Genomic DNA, 27,343 nt, shown 5'->3' with positions numbered 1-27,343 from the left:
GAACTGCAGGGTTGATTTAGTATTATTACGATAATTGTACGTTAACTGGTCAGAGTCGTTATCTTTGTCTGCCTGTTTATGGCGACAGCAGTTGTCTGGCATCGGGAGATTTGCGTTTGGCAGTCACAATCTAGATAAATAAAAACAAGAGTTCGAAGCTCTCACACCTCCGTGAAGTATTTAGAGTTTCTCGTTTGTCTTGTTTAATTGTAGTTCATTAAATTTGTAAATAAGGCTTTGATTAACATCACATGTTTCCATTGATCACTTTACGGTGAACGTGACCAGCATATATATGACTGCGAAAACAGACTGACCAAAAAAATACCTCCCCATGAATTAGTAGCCCCTGCCACTGCTCCCTTGACCTATTATGTCTGACAGTCCGTGTCATGATCACTCCCTGAAATTTGCGGTAGTGATACCATTTTCCCATTCACTTCCTGCCACTCTACTGACAGCGCATTCAACAACTACGGACACACAAGAACATAAGAACAGACGTACCGAAAACAATACCTCCATTCACGGTACGACGAGTATAAACTGATATAGCTTTGGACAACAACCATTGCTTTGATGCGACTTCATTTCCATTTATTTAAAGACATCGTTTAAAGTAAGCCTACAATTTCATCAAGTACTATGTTTATCTCCTGTAATAAACACTACATCAATTTATGCAGTTGTTGATCCAATATAACGTGCACTATACACCTGGCCACCAGGTACTTTGACCAGGTCTTTACCAGTGCATTTTCGAGGTTAGCTATGGAGGTCTCTGCGCTGCCGATTGTGTATCATAGGACAATAAAACAACCTGTCATCTGGGAAGACCACAAATCCATGTCTAACTTTGTGGAATCAACTTTTGCCAATCTTTCTCCGCCGCGATGTTTTGTCACAGATAACTGGAAGTAGATTACAGGTCGCTTCCACAATAGACTCATCTGGCAAGCGGAAATCTGTCTGTTTTCTAGTAAGTGAACTACTTCCAGCTTCCTACACACCTGCCAGCATACATAAAAGAGATTGGATGAAAGCCCCATTCATTCTGGCTAGAAGGCTGAACTATTGCATTTACAGAGCGTGAGTGAGTGATTTCCCAGAGGAATGGGCTCCTCTGGAATACCTCGTGTAATGCGTGGTACAGAATTATAACGGAGCGACCGGAAAACCTGAAGCTAAAGCACTTCGCAGCTTAAAGTCATTCTAATACCTACCAGCTTCAGTTACGGATCATGGATATACATGATGATATCCATTTTCAGATTAGGGAGTGCAACCTGTATAAATAGTTGACCCCCGGCCAAACCCTGCCGTTTATGGTTGTGCAATTTTTCAAGTTTCTAAAAAAAATGCACGCAACACAAAAATCACCAAGTTGTGGCTTTATACTAGACGTCATGCAGCTCCTATCTCTTAATACATCAGCAGGAGTTCCCATCAAACCCTAATGCCAGACAAGATGAAGGGCGTCATTAATTTTGTTGAGAAGTGGGATGACTATCTGTTATGGAGGGCGGCGGTATTAAACCCTGACATGTGGAGAAACAATATATTGTGGTGTGGCGATGACCCATCAAATGTGTCAGTCGACAGGATTACTATAATAGAGGCCGTGGTGATCAGATCTGTGACCATCAATACGCATTGCGGGATGACAGGGGCTATCCCTCAACTTTCTCGGACGTGACGAGCGACCGGTTTCATGAACGCCCCCGCAGCCGTAGGACCATCGATCCACAAAATGTAGACGTTCCCTACGAGCCTCAGGAGACGTTGAACGAGGCAAATTATTTATGACTCTCAAAATGCTTGGCCGACGGTGTAATTGTTCCTTAGCTGACTGTTTATGGCTCTATGAATTATTACATACAATAAAGCAAAGATGAGAAGGGTGCACGATATGTCTCGGCGCAAAGGCAATAATCTGGCATAAGGAAGTACCCACACACATCGCTCGTGCTAGTAACGTTACATGGCAAAAACGCCAAAAAGGGTTTCAGGCATAAGTGACGAATTTTTCATCTCTTGATTTTTTTTTCTGTAGCCTTCTTTGCAGGCTTTCTGGAAGCACAGAAACGATCTTCCCGGCATTAAAACCTGGCCAACATGTTGGAGATCGCGAATCAGACCCTCCCCCTAGCCTCCGTTGCAGGCTCTGAGGTGGCTTTTTGGGGGGCTAAATAATGCACCCGTGCGCACATATGTGCGCTGCGACTGGCCATACTTATACACAAACAGGAGGTCACTCCTGCACATGTTCGCAGCTAGAACTCACAATTCCCGTTGCCGCATTGGTATATTACTTGGCATATCGTTTGCTAGGTTAGGTTGCGTGTGGTGATGCACGTTGTCTATTTTACAATGTAACATTGACTAGATCACAGCAAGTAGCGAAAGGAATATACCCTGTATCTGCTTTCGACATTCAGCGATGCGGAACGGATTTAAAGCATGGTCTCTATGGGAGGGCAGTGGCACATGTCATTAATTATAGGGGTGCAATAACGATACTGCATTGACGATAAAACCAGTTACGGTGTAACAAACACATCGTGCATCACCACGCCCAACCTGGCAAACGATTTGCCAAGTTACACACCAATGCGACGACGGGAACGTGAGTTCTAGCTGCGAACGCGCAAACAAAAGCATTTTCAATACTCCCAGGAGGTCATCCTCCTTCCCGGAGTAATAATTAGCCAGTAGAGTCAGTCCACAGTGAAGATCACATTTCGCCCGGGTAATGAAAGCTGACAAATACTCTCCCTATAGCCGGTGTAGTCTGGTTACCGTCTTGTAACCTGGTGACGAAAGGACCATAAAAGATCCGACATCATCACCGATCGATCTTTGTTGATGAATCGTCCGCAGACATCATCACCTCCGTGACCTGACCTTTGACCTACAGGTCCCGGATGTTGAAAACGCCATCACAAAAACAAGCCAGTAAAACCCATCTTTAAATAATAGTACTAAATGAAACTATACGAGCTTCTTTAACAACTCTCCTGCACATTCCTAATCAGTGATGGATATTCCGAATGTGTAACCAGGGAAGTCGGTAGTTCAAGTTGACTGTTTCTGACACATTCTTTAACTAATCTGACATTTGTAGGTCTGGTATATCAGTATGGTGCTTATCTCAATGATCCATGCAAGAACTATTGATCCACCACGGCCTATGCATAATGATTGGACCCCCACCACGCTGTGCCATTAATGTTCGGACGTGACAGGTCAACCCCTGTACGGTGTACGGTGATGTGTACAGAGTGCCCGGCTCAGCGTGGTTCAATCCCAAACCGTGGATTCGGGCCAGACTTTGAATACAGTTTAATGTTGTCAGGGTGATGACAGAAGCAAGGTTGATCAGTTATCAGGTCAGGTGAAAGTAAGCCATGGTTCAAAACGGGCTCTTTTTGAATTATAATTTCATTCGTAATAAATATTCTGCAGCAAGGAATATCATCCTATGTGGTGAAATAGAAAAATGTTTAACCTAGAATATTTGTTTGGACGCGTTCTTTAGAACACTACGTTTTTCGGTTGTCTTATTGACCATCTCCGTAAAGGAACAAAATATCTTGTTTTTCCTAGTCTTTTTTATTTCGCACTCAGATGAAATTCAACGTGGGAAAAAGAAGCCTGGGGGAGGGCCAAGGAAATTTTTTCTCAGAATTCGCAATACCTTAGCTTAGTCTACCAGCAACATTTGCCTTTCAAAATGCAGGAAATAGCGTTTCAGAGGGTAAAGATTTCAAAATTTTCCCGGGGAGCATGCCCCCGGACTCACCTAGAATCGTCGCATCTCCGGCGAAAATGTCGGGAGGGCGTCATCCCCCAAATATCAAGCTGTATTTTTCAATCATAGAGAAGTCATTAAACATAGCTTTAAGTCTATCAGAAAAATTTGCCCCTCAAAACGCAGGAAATAGTGTTTCAGAAGGCAAAGACTTCAAAATATTCCTGGGGAGCATGCCCCCGGACCCACCTAGGATTATTACATCTCCAGCGAAAAATCATATCGGGAAGGCGTCATCCCCCAAATCTAGCTGAAACCCTTGTGGATTTTTTTCATTGTTAGCGCAGAATTTGCCCCTCAAAATGCAGGAAATAGCGTTTCAGCTGGTCAAGATTTCAAAATTTTACCGGGATAGCATTCCCCCGGACCCATTTATAATCGTCGTGCCTCCGACGAAAAATGTGTTGGTAGGGCGTCGGCCCTATGAAAGCCATCTGTATTTTTTTCACTTATGGAGATGTCATCAAGCATAGCATAGTTTATCAGCAAAATTTGTCCCTAAAAATGGGGTAAATAGTGTTTCAGAGGGTCAAGATTTCAAAACTTTCCCGGGCGACGCCTCGCGCCTTCGATGCTCGACATGGCATGGTGAACATTCGGTCTGCAATATCTTACTCCCCCCCCCATACGAAACAATATCTTACCCCCCATACGAAATTTCCTGTCACCGCCTCTGTTTTGTGTCATTTTCGAGCATCTTTTTATAGTTTTTTCGGCAGTTTTAGTGTTTCAGAAAGGGGAAGGACAAAGGAATTATTCTTTTGCCGGGGGGAGGGCCAGGGGGGAAAAAACAGGGGGGGGGGCAGAGAAAAAATTTTTTGACCCGACCTCCTCCCACCCGCTAAATATCGTACGATCCCTAAGTAAGATCTGTACGCGCCAGTAGTTGATACAATCTACATATATCTATATATAGTCCGCATAACCTTCGTTGCAACACACAAACTTCGCAGCAGCAGCTGGTTATACTATACTGAACGACCTGTCACACCTAACATTTGCTCATCTAGCTGTGTTGCTTAAAGCTATCTAATGAAGATGTCCCTACAGCACTTGATGGCAACGAGTTCCACTCTAGAACAGTTCTAGGGAGTAGGGCACATGGACTTTTGAACACCTCAGTTCTGGTACTTAAAGGCATGACTATTTCTTTTTCTTTTTTTCTTACCTGCAATCTCCTCCACAGCCACACTGTAGCCACCATTACCGTTGGAAACCGTCTGGTTCTGTCCCTTGTCGTCCGTGTAAGTCCAGTAGATGTTCTGTGCGGACGGGTCGGACAGGATGGTACATTCTATGGTGGCCGTGTCGCCCATGGTGGCCGGGAGGCTCTCCTGGGGATTCACCTGCACAGAGGGGGCACCTGTAGAGGGGGAGGGAGAGAACACGAACGGTCATTTTTAGCTTTTGCTCTTTAGAGATACAGATTTAATTTTTTCATTTTTAATGTAAAAGTTTGTAGGAATTGGCTGTGCCGTCATTCAAATGTACCATGGGTCGTGCATGCAAACTGATCCTGGACAAGAATGCAATCCCGTTCGAATCCGTGTGTCTTACACGGCGGTTTCATCGACAGAGCAACTTCCTCCATTCTTGATTATCACCCGTCCCTACCGTGTGTTTTATTGAACAGCTACCATCGATTTGAACACAGAGAAGTTTTCATGTTCATGAAGGAGAAACCTCTGATACTCTCCCAAAATGAAAACGGCTGGGGTATATCTAGTTGGATGGAAACCGATTCTTCTACCTTGTTCCGTTAATGAACACACAAAGTCTGCCAAAACGTCCATGACAACTGTGAGTAGAGGAACGGCCACATTTACCGTGAGCCGTCGCACGATCTTGATGTCGGAAATTTTCATGCAAGCTGTGACACACACAGAACCAACCGCCAGATCAGAGACAGTATTTTTTCCGTAAGAAGACGGCTGAATGTGTACGACGTCTGTACAACAATCCTAAGAATGCCTTCTGTTTGCAACCGTGCATGATCGTGCGGCGTTCGTACGACGAATGTGACCGAGCCCAAACCCTTTAACGGAAGAAGAAGGGGATTGCTGAGAATATCTCACTAATCATAGGTATTCCGTAACGCCAAAGCGCAACTCAGACTTCAAAATCAATTTTTGTCTAATTGAACCAGGAAGAATACTGGAAAATTCTCGTGAAACGCTTGATGGGATGCGCATCCCGTCTGCCGTTTGTTACATCAGCGAAAGTCCAGGATAAGTCCATTGCGTAAATGGTCTATTGCCTAGTTCCCTATCGGCTAATTCGTAGGAATAATTTTATGGCGGTTCATACCAGTCAAAAGCGAAATACACTGTATTTGGGCGAAATACAGTGTATTTGGCTTTCAAAAACACTGTACTTTGCAAATACACTGTATTTCGCCAAATACAACGTATTTCACCCAAATACACTGTATTTCGCTAATACACTGTATTTCGCTAATACACTGTATATCGCCAAATACAACGTATTTCACTCAAATACACTGTATTTCGCTAATACACCGTATTTCACCCCAAATACAATGTATTTGCGAAATTTCGAGTATTTCGTCCTAAAGTGATGTATTAGACCCAGTACAATGTATTTCACCGTATAGACCCAGTACAATGTATTTCATGTATGTATTTGGGACTTAATCAAATATTTCAATTTTGGAGCTATCATGTCGTGACATCGCCTTCAAAACCTATAGTTGAGAAGTCAGTATGTCTGGCAATACTTCTGTCAAATTTAGTGCCGTGTTGACGATTATAACTGTTTCATTTAAGAATAAGAATGTCTGGAATGGTTTTTGCATTTCGACTTGTTCAGCAATTTAACAGAGACGGAATCTGATAGTTCTTGCAAATAGTTCCATCCTCCGTTGATTCTAATTATTTACCTCTTACAACATCTATAACATACTCAATGTTGCGAAGTGAATGCGAACTAATACTGCTTAGGAGAAGTAAAGTACTTGGAACAGAGGCGGGGTCGTGGAAAAACGGTAACGGAAGTTACATACTGTCGTCAGAAAGCGTGTTCACCAGACGTAAGTCGCCAAGTTGTAATTGATCGAGTTTCTTGGGACATACGGACTGGCAAACTCTAATTGTTTAAAGTAAATAAAAGGTACTTTTCTGCATCATGTGAACCTACCACGTAGATACGGTCAACGTATATTTCACAGTCTGTATGGCTACTCGTGTACTGAAAAAGCATCTTCTTGACCTTTACAGTACGTGGGAGCAATGCCTTCTCTGATAACTTAACTGCTAGTAACCACGAAGAGCCTATTGTCTCATTTTCTGTTAAATTTCTGACCTGAGCTTTGAGGAGAAATGAGTCGTACGCAGACGACTTATGTATTATTTGTCCATCTGACAAAGCAGTAGTGGCGAAGTATTGCCATGTATATGACAAAGCTCTGCAAACCTAATGTACTGGGTCTAATTATTCTGGCGAAACACGCTGTATTTCGCAAATACATTGTATTTGGGGTGAAATACAGTGTATTAGCGAAATACAGTGTATTTGGGTGAAATACGTTGTATTTGGCGAAATACAGTGTATTAGCGAAATACAGTGTATTAGCGAAATACAGTGTATTTGGGTGAAATACGTTGTATTTGGCGAAATACAGTGTATTTGCAAAGTACAGTGTATTTGAAAGCCAAATACACTGTATTTCGCCCAAATACAGTGTATTTCGCTTTTGACTGGTATGAACCACCATATAATTTAACCCAGCGTCCCGGGCTGTGCGCCGAATGACGCCGTGGGGCCCCGCATACCCCGGGCCTACATGGAATGTGACGTTGGAATACCCTACATAATTTCAGTGTTTTCCATAGGACTCTAATACTGGTACATAAAACACATGTGATTTATGGCAGGCGGGACATAAACAGATAACAAACATGCAAATGAGCAGCTAATTTGCATAATTGATATGAAAATGCCAAAACCCATTAGTTTTGAATTATGGGAATTTCGTACTTGTGACATGTGTAATTTCGTTAGATATGAACATCACCATGCATAGATCATGTAAATGTGTAACCGTCTACATAACATTTACAAAAGTTCTGAATATTTCATGGAGCGATGAGATCACCGAACGTAAGTTATACATGTTTAATTTCCTGTTCGGTCTACTAGTATTTGTTGATTATGTAAATCTGCACCCCTGTCTTCTTGCTAGGTTCATTCATTCATTATTCATTCATTCATTCATTCGTTTATTCATTCATTTATGTAGATACCAGCGCTCGGTTCTCTTTGGCAAGCTTTCTGCGATTCTCAGATACACTGTTAAAGTTAGATACCTTATTTCATAGCGCTAAACAACTTATAATTTTGCATGGTACTACTGTACTGCTCAAGTTAGATACCTTATTTCACAGCGCTAAACAACTTTTGATTTTACATGGTACTACTGTACTGCTCTTTGTTCCTCCTGTGCCAATAACTACGCCTAAAGGACATGATGGCAACCAAACGTTTTGAGCTGTCCCCCTTATCATATGAGCTTTAGGTGATCGTTTGTAAGTCCCTCCTCAATTCCACGGAAGAATGGGTAGCTTTTCTTGCCCACGGTGGCAACAAATTGGTAAGTACGGCGGGCGCAAGCAAACTGATATCTTGTTCCACGTCAACTACTGGTATCAATATGCAATGTAGGGTTGAAACGGATTAAGCTAAGGAGGTATGATATCTAGCAGACAACATATACCAACCAATCAATCAATCAATCAATCAAAAAGGATGCTACAGGTGGTGAAGTAGAAAAATCACATGATACAAACATACAAACATACCACGACAGTCAATGCTGTTAATCATATTCAGCTGACGACGAATCAGCCAATCAAAGAAGATGCTACAGGCGATGACTTAGAAAAATTAAATCATACAAACATCCTACGACGGTCAATGCTGTGATATTGCTATTGTAAACAAACCGATCCAGTACCTCTGACCATTTCCCAAATACGTAGAGATGCAAACTAAGAATGTAAAAATGCTAATATTTCACGGACATGCAGCCACATTGGTCGTAACGCTTATTGCCATGCTATCATTGGTTGAACTGCTAATTCTGATTGCCACCGCATGATTCAGAACCCGATCGTTCTCATGCAGCGTCATTTATGGTTGAAATAAATGTAAATTTTGCATGCCAACTTTTGCCAAGCCATGTCGATCTTTTTCGATAAAAAAACCGAACTGAGAGAAGTCGCCTCACTATCGACTCAATCAATTGTAGTTTGGACAAATCCAATGCTAACCTCGTTACCTTCCTCAAGGCGCCATCTGACGGAGATTAACCTGACCTTCATGTCAATGCGTCAAAAGTGGAGGCCCAATTACATGTATTTCAGCTGCTTGACTGGACGTCTTTTCTCAAGATTTTCTTGGTCATGCTTCGTTACCTGGTGTGCGTACTATGCTATTTACTACTATGAAGATCCATTTCTTTTTCATACTTACGAAGCTGTGTTTTCGATAATATTCGTACTTTTATTGATTGTACGGGTAGGCTTTCGTGATTTTAACTGGATGTCTTTTCTAAAGATTTTATTGATCATGTTTGCATACCTGATGTACACGATGCTATTTACTACTACGAGGATCTATTTCATTTTCATACTTACGAAACAAGAGTTCCGCGACCTCATATCTCCATGAACAATTCTATTTATGCAAATGACTTACACATTTACATAATATATGCTTAATCATTAACACCTTTATCTTACTTACGCATGTTGCAATATTGACAGTCCTATAATTTTCCAATTTGATGAATTTCGGTGTTTTTGCATTAATTATACAAATCAGGAATTTATTTGCATAATTGATATCTGTTGATGCTCCACTTTCCATAAACTACATGTTACATGTATTTGAGTCTAATAATGGAAAACACTGCAAATAAATATTTTCCACATTAATTATGCAAATTAAGTCCCAATTAGCATAATTTACACTTCATTGTGTATATCTCTGTCTAAGCTACCTGCATACTCAATATCATGGAAATCCGTTGTTCCTTTGTTCAGTTATTCTCCTTAGAAGATTTTCACAATAACGCCCCTGCAGTTCCAGAGCAAGCTGCTAGGGGGCCCAAACCTACACCACTCTTTTATTACATCGCAAGCTATCTGCCACCTAAAAATCAAGACCATAGCACGTCCAGGTCAAAATATACAGAAATTGAAGTTCTGCTGCAGTACCAAGGTCACATACCAGGGGGACCAAAATCGACCTTGAATTTCGGCTTCACAACACCCGCCCACATACCAAATATCATCGTAATCTATCCAGAGGTTCTTGAGTTATGCTGACTACAATAGTCCGGAAACACACACAGACACACAGACAGACACACAGACACACCAAAAACAATATCTCCAATTTTCATGGAGATAACTATAATGTTCATATTCTTATTGATTTTACGGGTAGATTTTTGTCATCAATTGTATACCAACTTGTATTGTTTCCCCTTGATTGTTTTCCGTTATATATCAAAAAGCTACCTTTCTCTTGAAATCACAGAACCCACAAATACTAGAAAAAGTGGGACTTTTCGTCTTCCACTGCTTCCAAAAAAGAAGTCAAACCCAGCTAATTTAGATATAGCCAACAATTGTATATAGTACCAGTAACCTATTGTTACAGCAAAGTCAGACACAGTTTACTGACGCTTGTATGTTTTTCCTATGTTTTATCATGTATTTGCAATTAGCCCACGGGCATGAACTTGCAATAAACTTCTTATTATTCTTATATCTTGTATCTTCAATGTATTCTTAATGTATGTGGAATCGTGTTCCTATATCGTTTTATATTTGTATTTATGTTTTGGTGCAGAGGGCTTCATGTAAGCATTTTTCTTTTTGCTCAATCCTACAAAAATATATACGTGAACAAGAAAGGCAACATTTGCGAGCAAATACAGCATGTTGCGCCCATACTCCTTCCCATGCAAGAAAATGGGCTGTCCAAAAATAACACCTGGGCAAATTGAAATATTAAGACTAGAAAGGCAAGAGCAAATACAGCAATGTTTGCCCATTTCCCTCCCCATGAAAAAAAAGTGTCCCAAAATCACCCAAGTGCTACAAATTCTGCCTAAAAGCGGACTATTGCAAAGTCATTCCAGTCCGAAATGGAGCTTGTGTCCCCCTATGCAAGAATGGACTTTCACAGGAATTTCCATGGATAATGGCAACTTACGTCCAATCAGCCAGTCCAAAGTTCAATTAAAACTATAAAGGCAACATTTGCGAGATGTAATAAAAGAGTGGTGTAGGTTTGGGCCCCCTATTTTGCCAATCTCCCTCTCCATGCAAAAATTAACTGTTCCAAAATCACTCCTGTGCAAAAATTCTCTCTACAAGTTCTGCAAGACGCAAAGAGCCTTCTGCATAGTTTCGCAACTTCTTTAAGTTCTTACCGCAAAGGCTTGCGAGATTTTTCGCAGAGACTGTGAGAATTTCTGCGGAACAACCCCTGCGAAAGACCGGGTTTTCACTGAAATACGCCGCTTCATATGCAGACCGCCCACGTGGTGGGCGGAGAAAAAACACCCCAATTATCGCATGTTCAAAACGCACATGCTGCCACACCCCGGGTTGTTATCTCCATGAAAAAAGGCTTTTTCATGGAGATACTGTTTTACGTGCGTTTGGTGTTTGTGTGCATGTTTGTGTCACCGGATACTTAAAGTCAGCATAACTGTAGAACATGTCCATGGATTGTAATGATATTTGGTATGTGGGTAGGTGTTAGGAGGAGGAAGGTCAAGGTCGATTTTGGGCCCCCTGGTATGTGTCACTGGAACTGCAATGGCGTATTTGTAAAAATGTTCTAAAGGAGAATAACTGAAGAAAGGAACGACAGATTTTCATGTTATTTGGTTCGCAGGTAGGTTGGACAGAGATGTACACACTTGAGTGCAAATTATGTACAATGGCGTATTTGTAAAAATGTTCTAAAGGAGAATAACTGAAGAAAGGAACGACAGATTTTCATGTTATTTGGTACGCAGGTAGCTTAGACAGAGATGTACACACTTAAGTGCAAATCATGCAAACGAGACTGAATTTGCATAAGTAAGGAGGAAAATCGTTTGCATGTGTGTCGCTTGATGCTTAAAGTCAGCATAACTGTAGAACGTGTAGATGAATTGTAATAATAGTTGGTATGTGGGTATGTTCTGAGAGGAGAAAGGTCAAGCTTGATTTTGGGCCCCCTGGTATGTCACTGGAACTGCAATGGCGTATTTGTCAAAATGTTTTAAGGAGAATAACTGAAGAAAGAAGCGACAGATTTTCATGTTATTTACTATGCAGGTAGCTTAAACGGAGATGTATACAATGAACTGCAAAATATGCAAATTGGACTTAATTTGCATAAGTAATGAGGAAAATCTATATTTGCAGTGTTGTCCATTGCATATTGTGGCACATCTGTTAGTAGCTATTTATAGCGAAAGTGAGTCACTTCTCCTGGGCCCGACAGGTGGGGGTCATACCATTGAGGGATATAGAATGGGGGGAACTGGTTTAATAAAAACAAAGTTTCATGGAGATTTCGGGTCCTAAAACTCTTGTTTCAAACAGCTTCGATCAAAAAAGTTTAAAAAATGAATTTACATTTTACTATGGTTTCTACCCAAAATAAAAGGACAACAGACGATACCGAAAATTACATCGGAAAGTTCAAACAAACCGCTTTTCGACGAAATCATTAGATTTTCCGTCTTACTTTTCTTGGCGGGATTGTAGCCCATCGGCCTGAGGGTGTCGGCCTACATACTAAATCGTAAAAGAAACTCCAGTCCGAGACCTTGAGAGTCCTATCATGAAATTCGGTGGATGTATAAACTTTCCTGACAAATTATGCAAATTAGATACTGATTTGCATAATGAGTATCTGATTATGTAAATCATCACTCGAGCTATCTACACGTCAAAAATCATGACCATTTATCAAGCCCTTCTTGAGTTATTCCCTTTCGAAGTTTGAAGCAAAATCTGCTCCTGCAGTTCCAAAAGCCGCTTGGTGGGCGAAACCTATACCACTCTCCGTCAAAAGAGCTACCTACCACAAAAAAATCAGAACCATAGCATGTCCAGGACACGAGATATCAAAACAGGAAGTTCCGCTGCAGTGCCGTAGCAAGCCGCCAGGAAGTTGAAAATCCGACTTCCAACGCGCTGAAATCGCTTTGGGCTCCTTTAAACCGTGACGTGGAATGAGAGGCCTGATACAACTATGGATCCATGGAATGTTTTACCGTTGGGACTATCGCCTAGACACGTCGATGAAGGTTAGACATTGTAAAAATTGTAAAAATGTCTAGTTTTTAAATGTATCTGACGTTTCTACGTACATATGCATTACTGGGGTGACCTTTTCATTGGAGGTAGTGGCTTATGAATAGCCCTACGTTTTTTAATGGCAAATAGGTTTTGTAACATTAGTATGAATGTAGTTTTTGGAAAGCTCGGGGAGATTGTGGTCACTGGTTTCAAAAGACATGTAGAAACTAGGGGGTCGAAAATCTAAGCATTTCTAGGTCTCATGAAGACCTACTCAACTACCAAATATCAATACAAGGCATTCTTGAGTTATTGTATTTGATTATTGCACAACAATTGTACAAGGCACAAAGTATGGAATCTATTGGTACATAAATACAATTCTATAAGGCTAATCTACCTAATACACAGACAGACACACACACACGCGCGGACGCTGACCAAAACATAACCTTCTTGGCGAATGTAACGATTGCGTCTCACAATACCATTCCTGACATTTAATCGTTATGCCGGCAAATATTTTAAGCCCTTGGGCTACCACGGGCAGAGAGCCCAGGTCATTCATCTAAACAGTACTTCCCGGTCATATGTTGTCAATATCTGTGGACACCTTGTCTGTCCAGATTGCAGCTCTCAAACAAAGCGGTAGGGTGGTCAAAGCAGTATCGAGCGTCAAGCGTTTAAAACTACTGTAGTTTACGTCGTCAGTGGTGATTTTATCAGAAAATTCCCTCATTGACCATAGACAAGCCACCTTGCCTAAATAGAGAATAAATATGTTTCCGACCAAAATATGACAAAGCGCCGATATGTTTTATAATCAGATTCTGTCGTTAAAAGCTTATAATTCTGAAAACACTATTACGTGGTTTATTTCGAAACAACAGAGGAAGATAGCGCACACAGACAACCTTGGAGTTGGATTTGGGAGTACTTAGGTAGGCATCCTTCCATCTTGTCAGATGGGAGTATTCAACGTCTAGGTAATATACTTGTGGCGTCAGAAACAATCAGGAACCAGTCTTTGGTACGCTTTATTTCAAGGTAGTCCCAATGCAGCAGCTTTAAATACTAAAATGTTTAGTTGGGTGGTTACGCACTTTGCTCACATTGTAATGGTGAGGTGGTAGTAATTCTTCAAATTGGGAGATAATATAAACAAGTTATTTGGCAAAAGCAAGGGAGGTATTACCACCAACGGTAGTGGCAAGGTTGTCTTGTGATGAGAGTTATTGACTTATCTACAGGTTTTGGGTTTGCATCCCTTGCAGACCCCACTGTTGTGCCCTTAAGAAAGACATTTAACATCTATTTGCTCCCGCGAATATTTAGCTTCGGTTAGTGACGTCATATCGGATGGGACGTAAAGCCGGAGGTCCCGTGTTTGAGGAGAGTCATACGTCGAACACGTAACGCGTTAAAGAAACCATCAATCTTATTCAAAAGAGTAGGGGTCCTTCCTGGTGTGAGTGGATCAAACCTTACAGTCTGGTCTCCGGGTTGACATCTTGAAAAGGTGATAGATACCTGTTATGTCAACCCTTTCACACAAATGTGGTAAACCTCAATAAAGGAATAAGTATATTTTTGAAGAGGAAGACATTCCTTGCCTTTCACATCCACCATAGTCGTTGCCATGGCCTCGGAGAAGCTGGGGTCAGACGAGGACGCCACACACTTGTACGTTCCCTCCACGCTGTAGTCCACGCTGTTGAACTGCAGGGGGTTCGGGAGCTGCCTACGGGAAGAAAAGGATCAATCGTCGAATGTATTTTTCGATCTAGCGATCTAGCCAAATGGTATTTATCTTCTAGTGAATAGACCGATGCTCCTTCCACGTTCGTCAAAATGTAGAACAGGAACATAAAAACATTTGATTTTAAAGTGCAACTGTTTAACGAACTTGCAGCCACTCTCTCATTGGTTGACAGATAATTGCCATGCTACCATTGATTGGACCGTTAATTGCCATGATACCATTGGTTTAATTGTGATGGACAGTCAGGATCGGTCTAATATATGGACAAGAGACAGATGTTAGGTGAAACACTTACTTGGAGTCGCCATCCTTTTGCCACACGACCTTCGGGGGCGGGTTGCCGTCAGCAGTGCAGAGAACATTGAGAGGCTGCTTAGCTTGTACCACAAGGCTCGGAGAGGGAGGTGTCAATATTACAGGAGCGTCTAAAAAATACGAAGAGATTTGATCCTCAGTATAAAGGCCTCTAAAACTTGAATGTATCACACTGCGTGGGCACATTCGTCGTAACGTTAGGTCGCTGTACGATTTTGATGTCGTAGCAGGCTGTGACAGAACCAACCACCGACAAGGATCTAACTCAGGCCCTTTTCGCAAGACATCTGAATTTTGTACGACACATGCGCGACTATCCCAAGAATGTCTTGTTTACGATCGCACGCGAATGAGTAAAAAGACGTTAAAGACCCTACTCGTACGACATCTCCACTGTAATTGCAACAGCGACCCGCCTCTACGCTCATCATTCAATGCTCAAAGATGAAAACTAAATAACGATGCGAACAACGTGCTTTACAGGCGGAATAAGCTTACAAACGCTATAATAATTGCCTGCGCCGTGCTCTCCATCGTAAAAGGATTTGCTCATTGATGAGACATTCTTCTCCGACTAACGATAAGCATTTTATGCGCGTGAGTTACATCCTTCAGAACAATCACCTATAGGAGATCTATTACCGGAATAAAGGGATCACCCAGATGTTTGTAAATTGTTTTTCGCTTCATTTTAAACTCAGGTCCCACGGAAATTAAGCCATATTATATAATTGATATTAAGCTGAGTATATCAAAATATAAGATTTTCACTTCTGACGGTTTCACGTCCACTGGAATATCGTTTCGAAGCTTTTTGCATGACTTCATGGAAGGGAGGTGACTAGTGAACTGGTTCTATGACTATGTGTCTGAACCGGAAAGGACATCAGTTCTTGCGGCAGAAGTATTGGAAACAAATATAACGGTCCAAGGCTCACTGGAAAACTGTCAACGGGAACAGACATCCGGTAGCTTCTTTAACGGCTGCCCAAGCCGACTATAAATTGAAAAAAGATCAGAAAGTCAGATCAGGGGAGCGAACTGGAGCTAGAATAAGACAGATTTTAGGCTGCTCCTAAGTCACGAGAAGGTCCTGAATGTGTGACACGACAGCACGAAGGCCCAATGAGCAACATCTTTTATTCGTGACCAACAGAGATTCATGCATACGGTTCAATGCAATTCTTACGATCATATGAATACTGCCTTTTTCTACAAAAAAAAGGATGATAGTGTCAAAATTATGTTAGGACTTTTCTGTTCCACCCTTTGCCCCCAATTCCATTTTCTCAGTTCCTCGCCAATCCTCGCGACAAATACAGGAGTTATTGGGAGTTGACAAACGGGTGCCCTCCCGCAGCCCCATACCCCATCAGTATTCATGGTCCACTGCTGATGGCGACCCGGTCAAAATGAGTCCAGTGCCAATTTATATGAGAAGATTTTCTAGATGAAGCATTTATGGGTTTCGCTGCCTGGCGTGGCACGTACCGACATGATTCAAATTAGCTCTGGGTGTTATACAGTCTACCAGCCTTCGCTTTATTGCCCATCTGACTGACATATTGACAGATGGCAACAAATAGCCTGCTTCCCTCTTGATCAAGTTGATGGAATTCAGTCCAGCGAATACGTCAAATTCCCACTGACCTGGGAGAAATGGGCCATTGTTCTCCGCATGCTAAATATCAACAACAAACCAACATGTGCAGAAACATCTTGCACTAGTAAAGCGGTATCTGCGCAAAATTACGCTAGAAAATTGCTCCAACTTTGCAAATTTTCGCCGATTTTCCCTTGCGGTCACACTGACGTACGGCGCACGGGTAAAATACGTGACCTCTTCAAACAAAATGGCCATAATTCTCCAAAACATGAAAACACTGCAGCGCAAAATCGCCATGTTTCATGGGGACCCCAATAGCTACAAACGTGCCAAAATACACATTGAGCTATAGCTGCGAACACAGACAAAAACAGTACCTCTGTCATTGACCTCCTTCCCACAATAATAAGTATTGATACTCACACAACACGTTGACAGTGGCGTTTTTCGAGCTCTCGTATCTCTTCCCGTTGATGTCGTTCCTTGCCGTGCAGGTGTAGTCTCCTGAGTCCGCCCGGCCCAGGTTAGACAGGGTGAGGGAGGTGTCGTCTGTCACGCTGTTGTTCGGGAGGGAGTCTCCACCGGACGAGCGGGTCCAGGTCAGTTGGGCGGGAGGGTTGCTGTCTGACGAGCAGGAGAGGGTCACCGTGTCCCCCTCCCTGGTGGTCACGGAGCTGGATGTTACGGTCACCTGGTCCACAGGATCTAGGGTTGAGGGCGAGTTACGAGTAACAGTCAATAATAAAAACCATAGCATCTCCAGGACAAAAGCTACAAAACCGTAAGTTCTGCTACATGTGGGTCAGTCTTGACCTTCGTCGTAACCAGACCGACCCACATACCAAATATCATTACAATACATCCAGGGGTTCTAAAGTTATGCTAACCACAAATATCCGGAAACACACACACACACGCGCACACACACACACACACACACACACACACACACACACACACACACACACACACACACACACACACACACACACACACAAACACACCAAAATAATACCTCCATGAAAAAACTAGAAACATATCAATAGCTGGGTGAACAGCATACCTGTGTATACATACTATAAGGTAGATACTACATACATATACACATTCATGCATACATACATACAGTTCGCCTCAAGATTATTCATACCCCAGTTGCGCCTTATAAATTTTCATTGATTTTGTTATGTAAAAAGTGATTTTATGCAAGTTTATGAAAATGATTACGGATTAACACAATAGTATTTGTGATATTTAATGGTTCAGAGGTAAGTCATATTTTGGAATTATCTATTCATACCCTTTCTTGTTTAAGTTCAAAGTCGTACTCTGGCAACGGAGATCAAACCACAACTGTTCTTGATTTAAAACTAAATGAATTTGTCAATGGTCCAGACGCGTCAACTGCATTTTGTGGTATGAATAATCTTATTGTCAACACTATACATTGGTAGATAAATGCATACACACATACATACATACATGGATGTATACATACATACATACATTCATACATAACGTTACACTGTTCCAAATGGCTGTGTGTGTGTGTTTTTTTTCAGGAAAGTTCACTTGATGAGTGCTCTAAGCCCATTCCTTAACGTATTTCACGCATTTTGGTCCTCTTTGATCTATGACACTTTGCAACTTCTCAAGTGTACTATAGCAATGTAAGAATGATGCAGTAACGTTTACACCTTTCGAAAAGGGGGTACTCTAATCGATTCTGAAGTAACAATTTCGCATTTGGATGATAAAAGACACTGTTAGGTATGTGGTGGTAAATCTGTTCTCCCTTTGAGTGGTTAGTGCTCCCTAACACTTTGGGATAGATGTTCTGAAGGTCAGCACGGTTATCGATTGATGAAGACAAATTCCCAATTTCCCTGGAGGAGCCTTAAATCTTAACGGTCCGCTAGCAGTGCAAGACACCTTTTCACCGTGTCATCCGTCTTGATATCTAAGCGGGAAGCTGGCGGACCGACGCCGACACAAGTGTGATGAACTGCGCTCAATTAGAGAACGGGCGGGAAGGGGAGATCAAGGGGGGATCAGCAGGCTTCGAGTGGGAGGTAAATGAAGGAAAATTACACACTACGCAGTTCAAGGAGGTAAGGTGCCATCGTTACATGTCAAAATGGTCCCGGACACTTCGTCAGTGAACGCTTATTCAACATGCACATTTCAGGGTAGAGACTAGAATCTGGCAGAATCGGCGATTCTGCCGGCAGAGAGCTCGATCGGAGTCTGTGAATTTTACATTTTTTTTACATGGCACTCGCTTAAAAGACCGTCAGAAGTATTCAACTTCGATTCATGTCACTTTAGATCAATGAACTGACTTGAAACTGGAGACCACCCTAACACATTCCTACCATCCTGATCGCGATCTCTGTGGACAAAGACTCCGTTCGCGATCTCTACCGGTAGAATCAGCGATTCTGCCAGATCGCAATATCTACCCTGCCACATATAACGTTATACAACGCAGGATATCCGTTAAGCTGACACAGTAGTAATGTGCTTGTCATCAGATCTACAGACAATGAAGCCGTTTGTGTGCAGTTCCCAATTTCAAATTCATCAAACAAGTACTTAGACTACTGCCATGAATAAGGAAATATATTAGTACAACATACCAGTAATACATATGCTTTGTTAAGTACGTTTCCCAATTAAATGACGTGGATGCAGTAAAAAAAAGGCGGGTTCATTTACAAAATGGATTAGATTGAAATTTTACCCCGTACAGATTTACATCCATAACCCATTTCAGTTAATGGCCTTTTTTATGACATCGCAACGTCGCAACTGGTCAGCTATACTGTGACAGGTCAGTGTTTTCGAGGATCATAATTGGGTTTCCAACACTCAAAGCTCATTGGCGTCGGAAATGGTGAGAGTGGTGACCTGGGTGACATTTCGATCTAGCACCAGGTGGTGTTGAAATGACGCGATGTTAGTCAGGTTCAGCGGGCCTTGATGGCTCTTTTTGCCACCCAAAATCAATAGCAACTAGAGTTCCATGAACACACTATCTTCGCCAAAGAATCAAGGCTTATTATGGAGAGTGATTAATATTTACACGCTTATCACCCCCTGCAATTTGATCATACACCATACCGCTTGGAAGCTATGAGGGGGCGAATGAGTCCAGTCTAGATAGGGTAAAAATCATTTGGTGGTACAGGACTAGTATATGTTTCTATATATGATATATGTTATAACTGGTCATGAAAAAATATGAGTATGTTGATATTATATGGGCCACAAAGGTTTGATATTGTAGTGTTGTAAGTTGAAAGTGATGATGAAATGGTAAAGTCAATATGTATGAATAGAATAAATCTTTATTCCATATCATACACATTTTAAAAAGACATAGTATAATGTGACTTTTCCGTACCTAGCAGTGGACAAAAATGCCTAAACTGAACACATTAAAAACCAGCCGGACCCACTCCTCTGCTTGTAGAGTAGTGCCCCATCTGTTGTTTTTGCAAGGCCATCTGTTTATATGAGCTGTTTACGGGGACACAGTTACATGTTTGAGAGTCCCATTATGAAATGCAGTGGATTTACAAACTTTCCTAATTATGCAAATTGGCTCCTGATTTGCAAAATTAGTCTTTGATTATGTAGGGCACCATCTGAGCTCTTTACATACCAAACATCACGACCATCTGTCGACCCCTTCTCAAGTTATTCATGTCCGAAGGTCAAAACAAAAACACCCACTGCAGTTCCAAACAAGCCGCTAGGGGGCCCAAACTTACGCAACTTACTTCCTGTGGCATTACCTATCTATCACACACAAAAAGCATGACCATAGCACTTGCAGAAAATATGCTCCCAAATTTTGAAGCTTCGCTGCCGTACCTTAGATACCCGCTAGAAGGCCCCGTATCGAACTTGACCTTCCTTTTTGTAAACCCTACCCATCCACTAAATATCATACCGAACCACACTAAATATCATACCGAACCTTGCACAACCACTACACACCTACCAAAAATCATAAAGATCCATCAAAGGTTTCTCGAGTTATGCTCTTGACATACATACAGACCCACCCTACAGCTGGCGTAACCGAAAACATAATCTTCTCGGCGAAGATAATGAATGGTGTGATCAGTCGTTACTATTCATATCTTTTTTTGACGATCTTCAACTGGTGGCTGCGCGTCCTCCGGTGTTGGCCATGTGTCTGAGTGTAAGGTCAGTGCACACCAGAAACATAGTAGAGTACTGTAAAAGGGGAATATTCGCCGGGATTTGATTTCGTAATAGGGAGAAAATTGAGTATTCGTGGTGATTTTTAAGTTCGTGGTTGAAAGTAGGCGGGAAGAAGACAGAAGAAGAAAATTCGCTGTGGTTTTGAAGAGGTCGACCCGATAACTGACGGACACTAGAATGGCAACATTTTCGGGAAAATGCAGGATATTCCCCTCCCATTACCTACACCTCAAATATGACATCCGCAGCTTTTACGGTAAGCGAAATACAAGTTTCTGCATAAATTATGCAAATAAGGTCCTCATTAGCATAATTCATGGCCAGGTGTGATCACCTTTCCTAAAGATACCTACATCTCAAATATGACATCTACAGCTTTTACGGTAAGGGAAAAACAAGTTTCTGCATGAATTATGCAAATGCAGTCCTTATTAGCATAATTCATGGCCAGGTGTGATCACCTTTCCTAACGGTACCTAACGTTGGGTAACCTAAATTCGTGGGGTACTTAAAGTCGGGATTTTTCGAAAACGGGGTATTTAGGGATATGTGCTAGATGCAACATCAGTAATACCGCTAGAAATGCAAACTTGACAGACTAACGCATTCAGAACACTGTCTGAAAAGCTTCGATAACCATGCATTAGAAGTTGGCGACGTCAAAACCTCTCCGTCCCTTATTGACAGAGTCTGGGGGCTTCGTGGGAGACTCACACTGCACGGTTGTTCGCTGGTTTATAAGACAAATGTCACATCTCCTGCCTGCTAAACACAATTATTTACAAGACAACTAATTAGAATCTCTTTTGCTAACCTACAACTGGACTCTAAGTGTGATCAATCATCAAAACTCCTCTCTGTTGCTACAACCTACGGCACGTGTATTTTCCCGCCGCCATATTGTTAACCAGAATCCTGTTGTCAAGCAGACGGCAAAGGTTTGTGAGGAACACTTTTTTGTCTAAATGCTGCGTGTGATAGTGGACTGAGGAATATATTTTCCTCAAAGTTTGCTCCTAACACAACAAGGAACACATGGACATAGTAGTATTACCATTGCTACGGCATCCAGCTAACTTACCATGAATAATGTAACGTTACACGTTGCCCGATGATGACGATGGGCCGACTTTGAGTGAAGTTCTACCGACTCAACACACGGGTTGTTCCCGAACTGGCCTGATGTATGCGGTACGGCCGTTTTTTCGTGTATTTTTTTTACTTGGACACGTCTATATCCATAGCACTCTCCTCAAGCCAAGGATGGAACGAATAGCTGCTGTATAAAATGTGATTAGCGGTAAGATATTCAAGACGAATCTTCTCTCCCGAATTAATGTGCCCCCCTGTCCGACAACACTGTCATTGTGCGTGCGGCGGACGGTAGTTTCAAGTTGAAATATTATGGTGTCAGCACGACTAGAGACAAAATCTACCATATATATTATTAGTGCAAAGATAGTACATGATACTGACAGAATTATAGAAAAAAAGGATGGTTTATTGTTCTGCTAGATTGATTTCAGTCAACCATTATCGGAAAAATCCCGAATTTAGGTTACCCAACGTTACATCTCAAATATGACATATGCAGCTTTTACGGTATTAAAGGGAAAAACAAGTTTCTGCGCATAAATTATGCAAATGAGGTACTCATTAGCATAATTCATGGCCAGGTGCATTCACCTTTCCTAAAGGTACCTACATCTTAAAGATGACACCCGCAGCTTTTACGGTAAGGGAAATACAAGTTTATGCATAAATTATGCAAATAAGGTCCTCATTAGCATAATCCATGCCCAGGTGTGTTCGCCTTTCCTAAAGGTACCTACATCTAAAAGATGACATCCGCAGCCTTACGGTAAGGGGAATACAAGTTTATGCATAGATTATGCAAATTAGGTCCTCATTAGCATAATTTATTGTCAGGTGTATTCACCTTTCCTATAGGTACCTACATCTCAAATATAACATCCGTACCATGTAACATAAGGTACATATAACTTTCTGTAATACCATTAGTAGAGCTAGCACCGCACATCTACTTGGTTTTTGGCAGCAGAAGAAAGAAGAACAAGAACAGGCAAGCAAAAACAGTATATCCCCCTTCCCACTGGAAGGGGAATATAATAAAACCACCGTGAACATTTCCCCATTCACAGTATCCTGCAGCATCTACAGCATGACCCCATGTCCTGACATACACGCCCACTTGTATAAAACCGTTCTACAAGAGCTAGCAATGAGGGTGCACAGTGGTGATTTAAGTGATTATCATTAGTGTTCGCTTAAGGAAAGGCATACATATAACCTTGTGTAAAAGGGAAAGGGTTTCACCTGAAGATCCCGCACCGGAAGACTGGACGAGAGGTTCAGCGGGAGGATCTATGTACAAGACGGGGAAAGGAAGGGGAGAGTGAAAGTTTCAAGAATGTAGAAAGATTGTGAAAGTCGCGCGATTGTTTTTTTTTTTTACTAAAACTCCTGCGTCCATGAGCAACTTCTTGACTCCGGGTGTGTTTCACCAGCGTGCAAACGTCGGCCAAAGAATTGTACTGACAGCTGCGCTAAGTTGTTCAGGACATGCATTCATTCATCCAAGGAGGTTAAATCCTTGATTCATCTATGCACAGTTTTATAACACCGGTACCGGGCGCGAGTTTTCATCCATTCCATTTATGTAAATCATGCCATTCTCATGCACCAGTGCATCGCCCCATGATGTCACCTCCATGCAGGTCAACTAACAGGCAGACTTATAAACGTGGGAGGTTCATGGTTCTAACTATGCAGCTAATTGCACTATTGGTAATATGTCAAAGGTGAAGGCCCCTGACGTGTAAACAGTTATTGTATCGACCATGCTTTTTACATGTACTGACCACGTCGGTAGGTTTGCACAACAATGTCCAGACGTGTTTTCGGTTTTTCTCTCGGGGTCCTTCACCTTTTACACATTGCCCACAATGCATTTCGTTGCGCATGTGCGGTTGAAACCATTAAGTAAAAATGGACGACCTACGCGCGCACTTCTTCAGATACTTACAAAGGACTTCCATCTGAATGTACTCCTTCTGAGGTTGGTCTAGCGCAGGATGGTCCACTTGACAGAAGTACTGTTGGCCCTGGTCATACCTGGACAGAGCGACAATCAGGTCGCTTATGATGTTAAAGGTCCCATCATCTCTGTCCTGGATCAAAGTACCGCCTTGGTCGTCGTCATCATCACTCAGCCCACCGGAAATCAGCTGGCTGCCGTTGTACCAGGACAGCGTGGCTTCCGGTTTGCCTCCTTCTGAGGTGCAGCGGGCCACGACCTGCCTCTTGCTGTTGGCTTCCAGGGGTGGGTTGTAGCTGGAGATGGACGGCGGGTTTGGGGCAACTGCGTGGACGGAAAGTGGGGGAAAATGAGAAAAACATCATCATTGTAAGATTGTTTGTTTGTTTGTTTGTTTGTTTGTTTGTTTGTTTAGAATCTTCACTAGTAACATACGTCATGTACCGGCTTATTAGTATTCCTGGAGTCCTTGTCAAAAACTACTTACAAACATGTGATGTACATAACTCCGCCTTGATTGACCTTCAGTCATCGATCGTTCGTCGCTACCCTGAAAGAAATTTCCTGCCAACAAAAAGACAACCAGACAATAATTCGAAACTACCGTCATTCAGCCTTGATCATTTAAGTCGTAAAAAGTGCTGCAATTTAACTTGATTGTTTCGTCTCATTTTGATTTAGTGTGCCCATTTAACTCCACCTACCAAGTGACCCTTAGTATAAATCTGAATTAAAATTAATCTGAAGAAAAATCTCTTATTTTCTATCAACACTCACATCAGTGAATCTTCCTGGGAATCAGCGCAGATGAATGAATAACTAGCTAATACCTGCCCTCTTAGCCTTTTGTTTGAGCAATTGTGACGCCATTTTGCACCGTTCATTTCAGTTCCTATTTACCATTCGCGTCTTTGATGTACCGCGTTTCCTCCAGGGACCGTTTGGATATTTGATTTACTTTCTGTATTTACTTTTCGAGCGTACGTATGAGCATGATACACGACGCTTTCAAGATGTTCACCGAACTGAGTTGAACGAAATGGCTGCTCTCAAAGACCGGTGATTGAAGGGTAACTATATACGCGGCACGGCAGTATTGGGCAGTAAGTCAACTACGCCGTAATGCTAAAAGTTAGCTTCCAAAACATTGGATCAGAGAGCGTAGCGGTAATAGGTATGGGGATTTTGCGCACCCATTGTGGATTTAGCGACGTATTACCTAATCTGGTACCATAGACAGATATTCTGCGGCAATGATTGTGACCTTGTATCCTTCTGGTATACTGTCACACTGTCCTTATCATTTGTATCCATTCAAACCATGATATTTTCCAGAATATTGAAACAGACCCTTCTATGTCCTCTGTAATTGAATATAATCCCCGCCTGCTGTTTATCAAGATCCCCTACCATCAGCTTCGCAAGCTCCGACGTGATTTACATTATTCATGTTTCCCCTCTGATGAGTCACTTATTTCATCAGGTCGTGCTCTCAGTCCAGAATGTGGCTTAAACTAATTAGGCAATAACCTCCCCTCAGCCTATCAGACTGCGTGGCGAGCCATGACGTCATTTTGTTCTCGCTAGTGCTACATGGGCGAATTCATACATGCAGCCAGATGAAGGGCGATCATGGGGATTTCTTAATGGGACCATAATCAGACTGTAAAATACCATTTGACTAATTGACGATTGCAGATTCTGGGTGAGATTGATTAGGGAAATGCCATTCATCAAAGAGAGGTGGGGCAACCCCCTCTTTGCATTGTTGAGAATAACGGATTAGTCAAGATTGCTTCTCCCTAGCGAAAATTGATGGTAAGTTTAGGGTAATGTTCCTCTGTGTGAGAAAACAAATTAAATCAGAAATTCTAGCCAACCCTCAACGGATCGCTTCTTCTCATAGTTCCCTCTCCCTTGAAGGAACACAATAACGTTTTATTGATTTTGCCAAAAGGGTTGAAGAAGATGGAACTACCTGTATTGTGTACTAAATGATACATGTAGGATATCGTATTTGTTGTTTGTTACTGCATGCTCTCGCACTCTGGGGCCTGCCCGACATGTTTATCTACAGACACACATTACATTCGCCAATTTTCCTGATGGAGGGATTATGTTCTGCTGAATATTTAATGAACACTGTACATCAGTAGTAAGTGGGCTCTGTTGGGAGCTCACCCGGGCTGAATGTACTGTCCAAACTTTCGGTCAATCTTTGCGAACGTTCATCTTTATTTTGAAATAGACTAAAGGGCATGTAATTCAAAGAGAAAAGAATTGATTACTTCTTTCATATATGTGTCATACACGTTTGACCTTGTTTACACTAAATTACACTTGTATAAATATTCATATAAGGGATGCCCCTGTAACAGCTTCACAGTTCAGCTCCTGGCTCCAATCGGTAGGTAACTGTGAGACCCCGGTTCAACCTTGAGTTGAAAACATCTCGGTTGGGGTTGCACCCGTCATTTGGAAGAGACGTAAAATGGGGGTTCCTCGATCAAAAGGGGGAAGGGCTGGCAACCCCTCCCTGTAAAAGTATACCCTGCAATTGAACAACGAGGAAACTTGCTGCCTCATAGGGTCTGAACGAACGAACGAACGAACGAACGAATTCATATGCATATTGATAAGTCAACCGTGTTTCACTGCATCATCGCACCCTGTTTTAGACCATCTTTGTTGCGTGTTTGCTGGTCTAAAGGGCCTTATCGAAAGAACAGAATAAACTATCTAGACAGTTCTTCATATCCCATCAGTAACAACTTACAGGATAATTGACACGTGATCGCCGTGCAAGATAAGATTAGGCAAGATAACAGCCCTATACAATAATCGCCATGTAACTTTATATACACACATAAATAAATCATAGTTGTAATTCTGTCTTCGTCAAACGACTATTTCAAAGAAATCACGGGGAGTTAGGCAATATATGAGACAATGTACAATCCCACTCTCAAGAGGAAAGGACGCCTACGGATCGATAGCTCCTCTACACAAACAACCTGAGCTAAAAGGAACCATTGGCATTAACCTTGTCTTGACTTGATCTTATTTTTTGTTTCCTATTTGACTATCTAAAAATTGTCTTCATATAGATTCACAGCTTTTGGTTTAAAACATGGTGACCTACAATTCTCGTTCAGTATTGCATGCTGTCTGAAACGTCTGACCGTTTCCAAATCTATCAGTTGCTTGAGTAACTGTTTTCTTG

General features: G+C 41.9%; 1 protein-coding gene across 8 annotated transcripts in view; it reads right to left on the bottom strand.

The window, feature by feature from the left end:
• Positions 1 to 27,343, bottom strand: part of LOC136432236 (CD166 antigen homolog) — a 71,243-nt gene that overhangs the window by 13,702 nt on the left and 30,198 nt on the right. For 7 of the 8 annotated variants that reach the window (XM_066423301.1, XM_066423305.1, XM_066423304.1 and 4 more), the window contains exons 4-9: positions 24,109 to 24,444; positions 23,400 to 23,447; positions 17,250 to 17,531; positions 15,201 to 15,330; positions 14,757 to 14,884; positions 4,980 to 5,174 (exon numbers count right to left, since the gene is read on the bottom strand). In XM_066423301.1, coding sequence (XP_066279398.1) covers positions 4,980 to 5,174; positions 14,757 to 14,884; positions 15,201 to 15,330; positions 17,250 to 17,531; positions 23,400 to 23,447; positions 24,109 to 24,444 — 1,119 coding nt within the window. The remainder of the gene's footprint in view (positions 1 to 4,979; positions 5,175 to 14,756; positions 14,885 to 15,200; positions 15,331 to 17,249; positions 17,532 to 23,399; positions 23,448 to 24,108; positions 24,445 to 27,343) is intronic. The other variant, XM_066423302.1, reaches the window with a different exon arrangement.

This window comes from Branchiostoma lanceolatum, chromosome 4 (assembly GCF_035083965.1).
Source record: "Branchiostoma lanceolatum isolate klBraLanc5 chromosome 4, klBraLanc5.hap2, whole genome shotgun sequence".
NCBI classification, from domain to species: Eukaryota; Metazoa; Chordata; class Leptocardii; order Amphioxiformes; family Branchiostomatidae; genus Branchiostoma; species Branchiostoma lanceolatum.
Note: the sequence above shows the minus strand (reverse complement) of the source record. Positions and strands in the feature narration are given on the sequence as shown.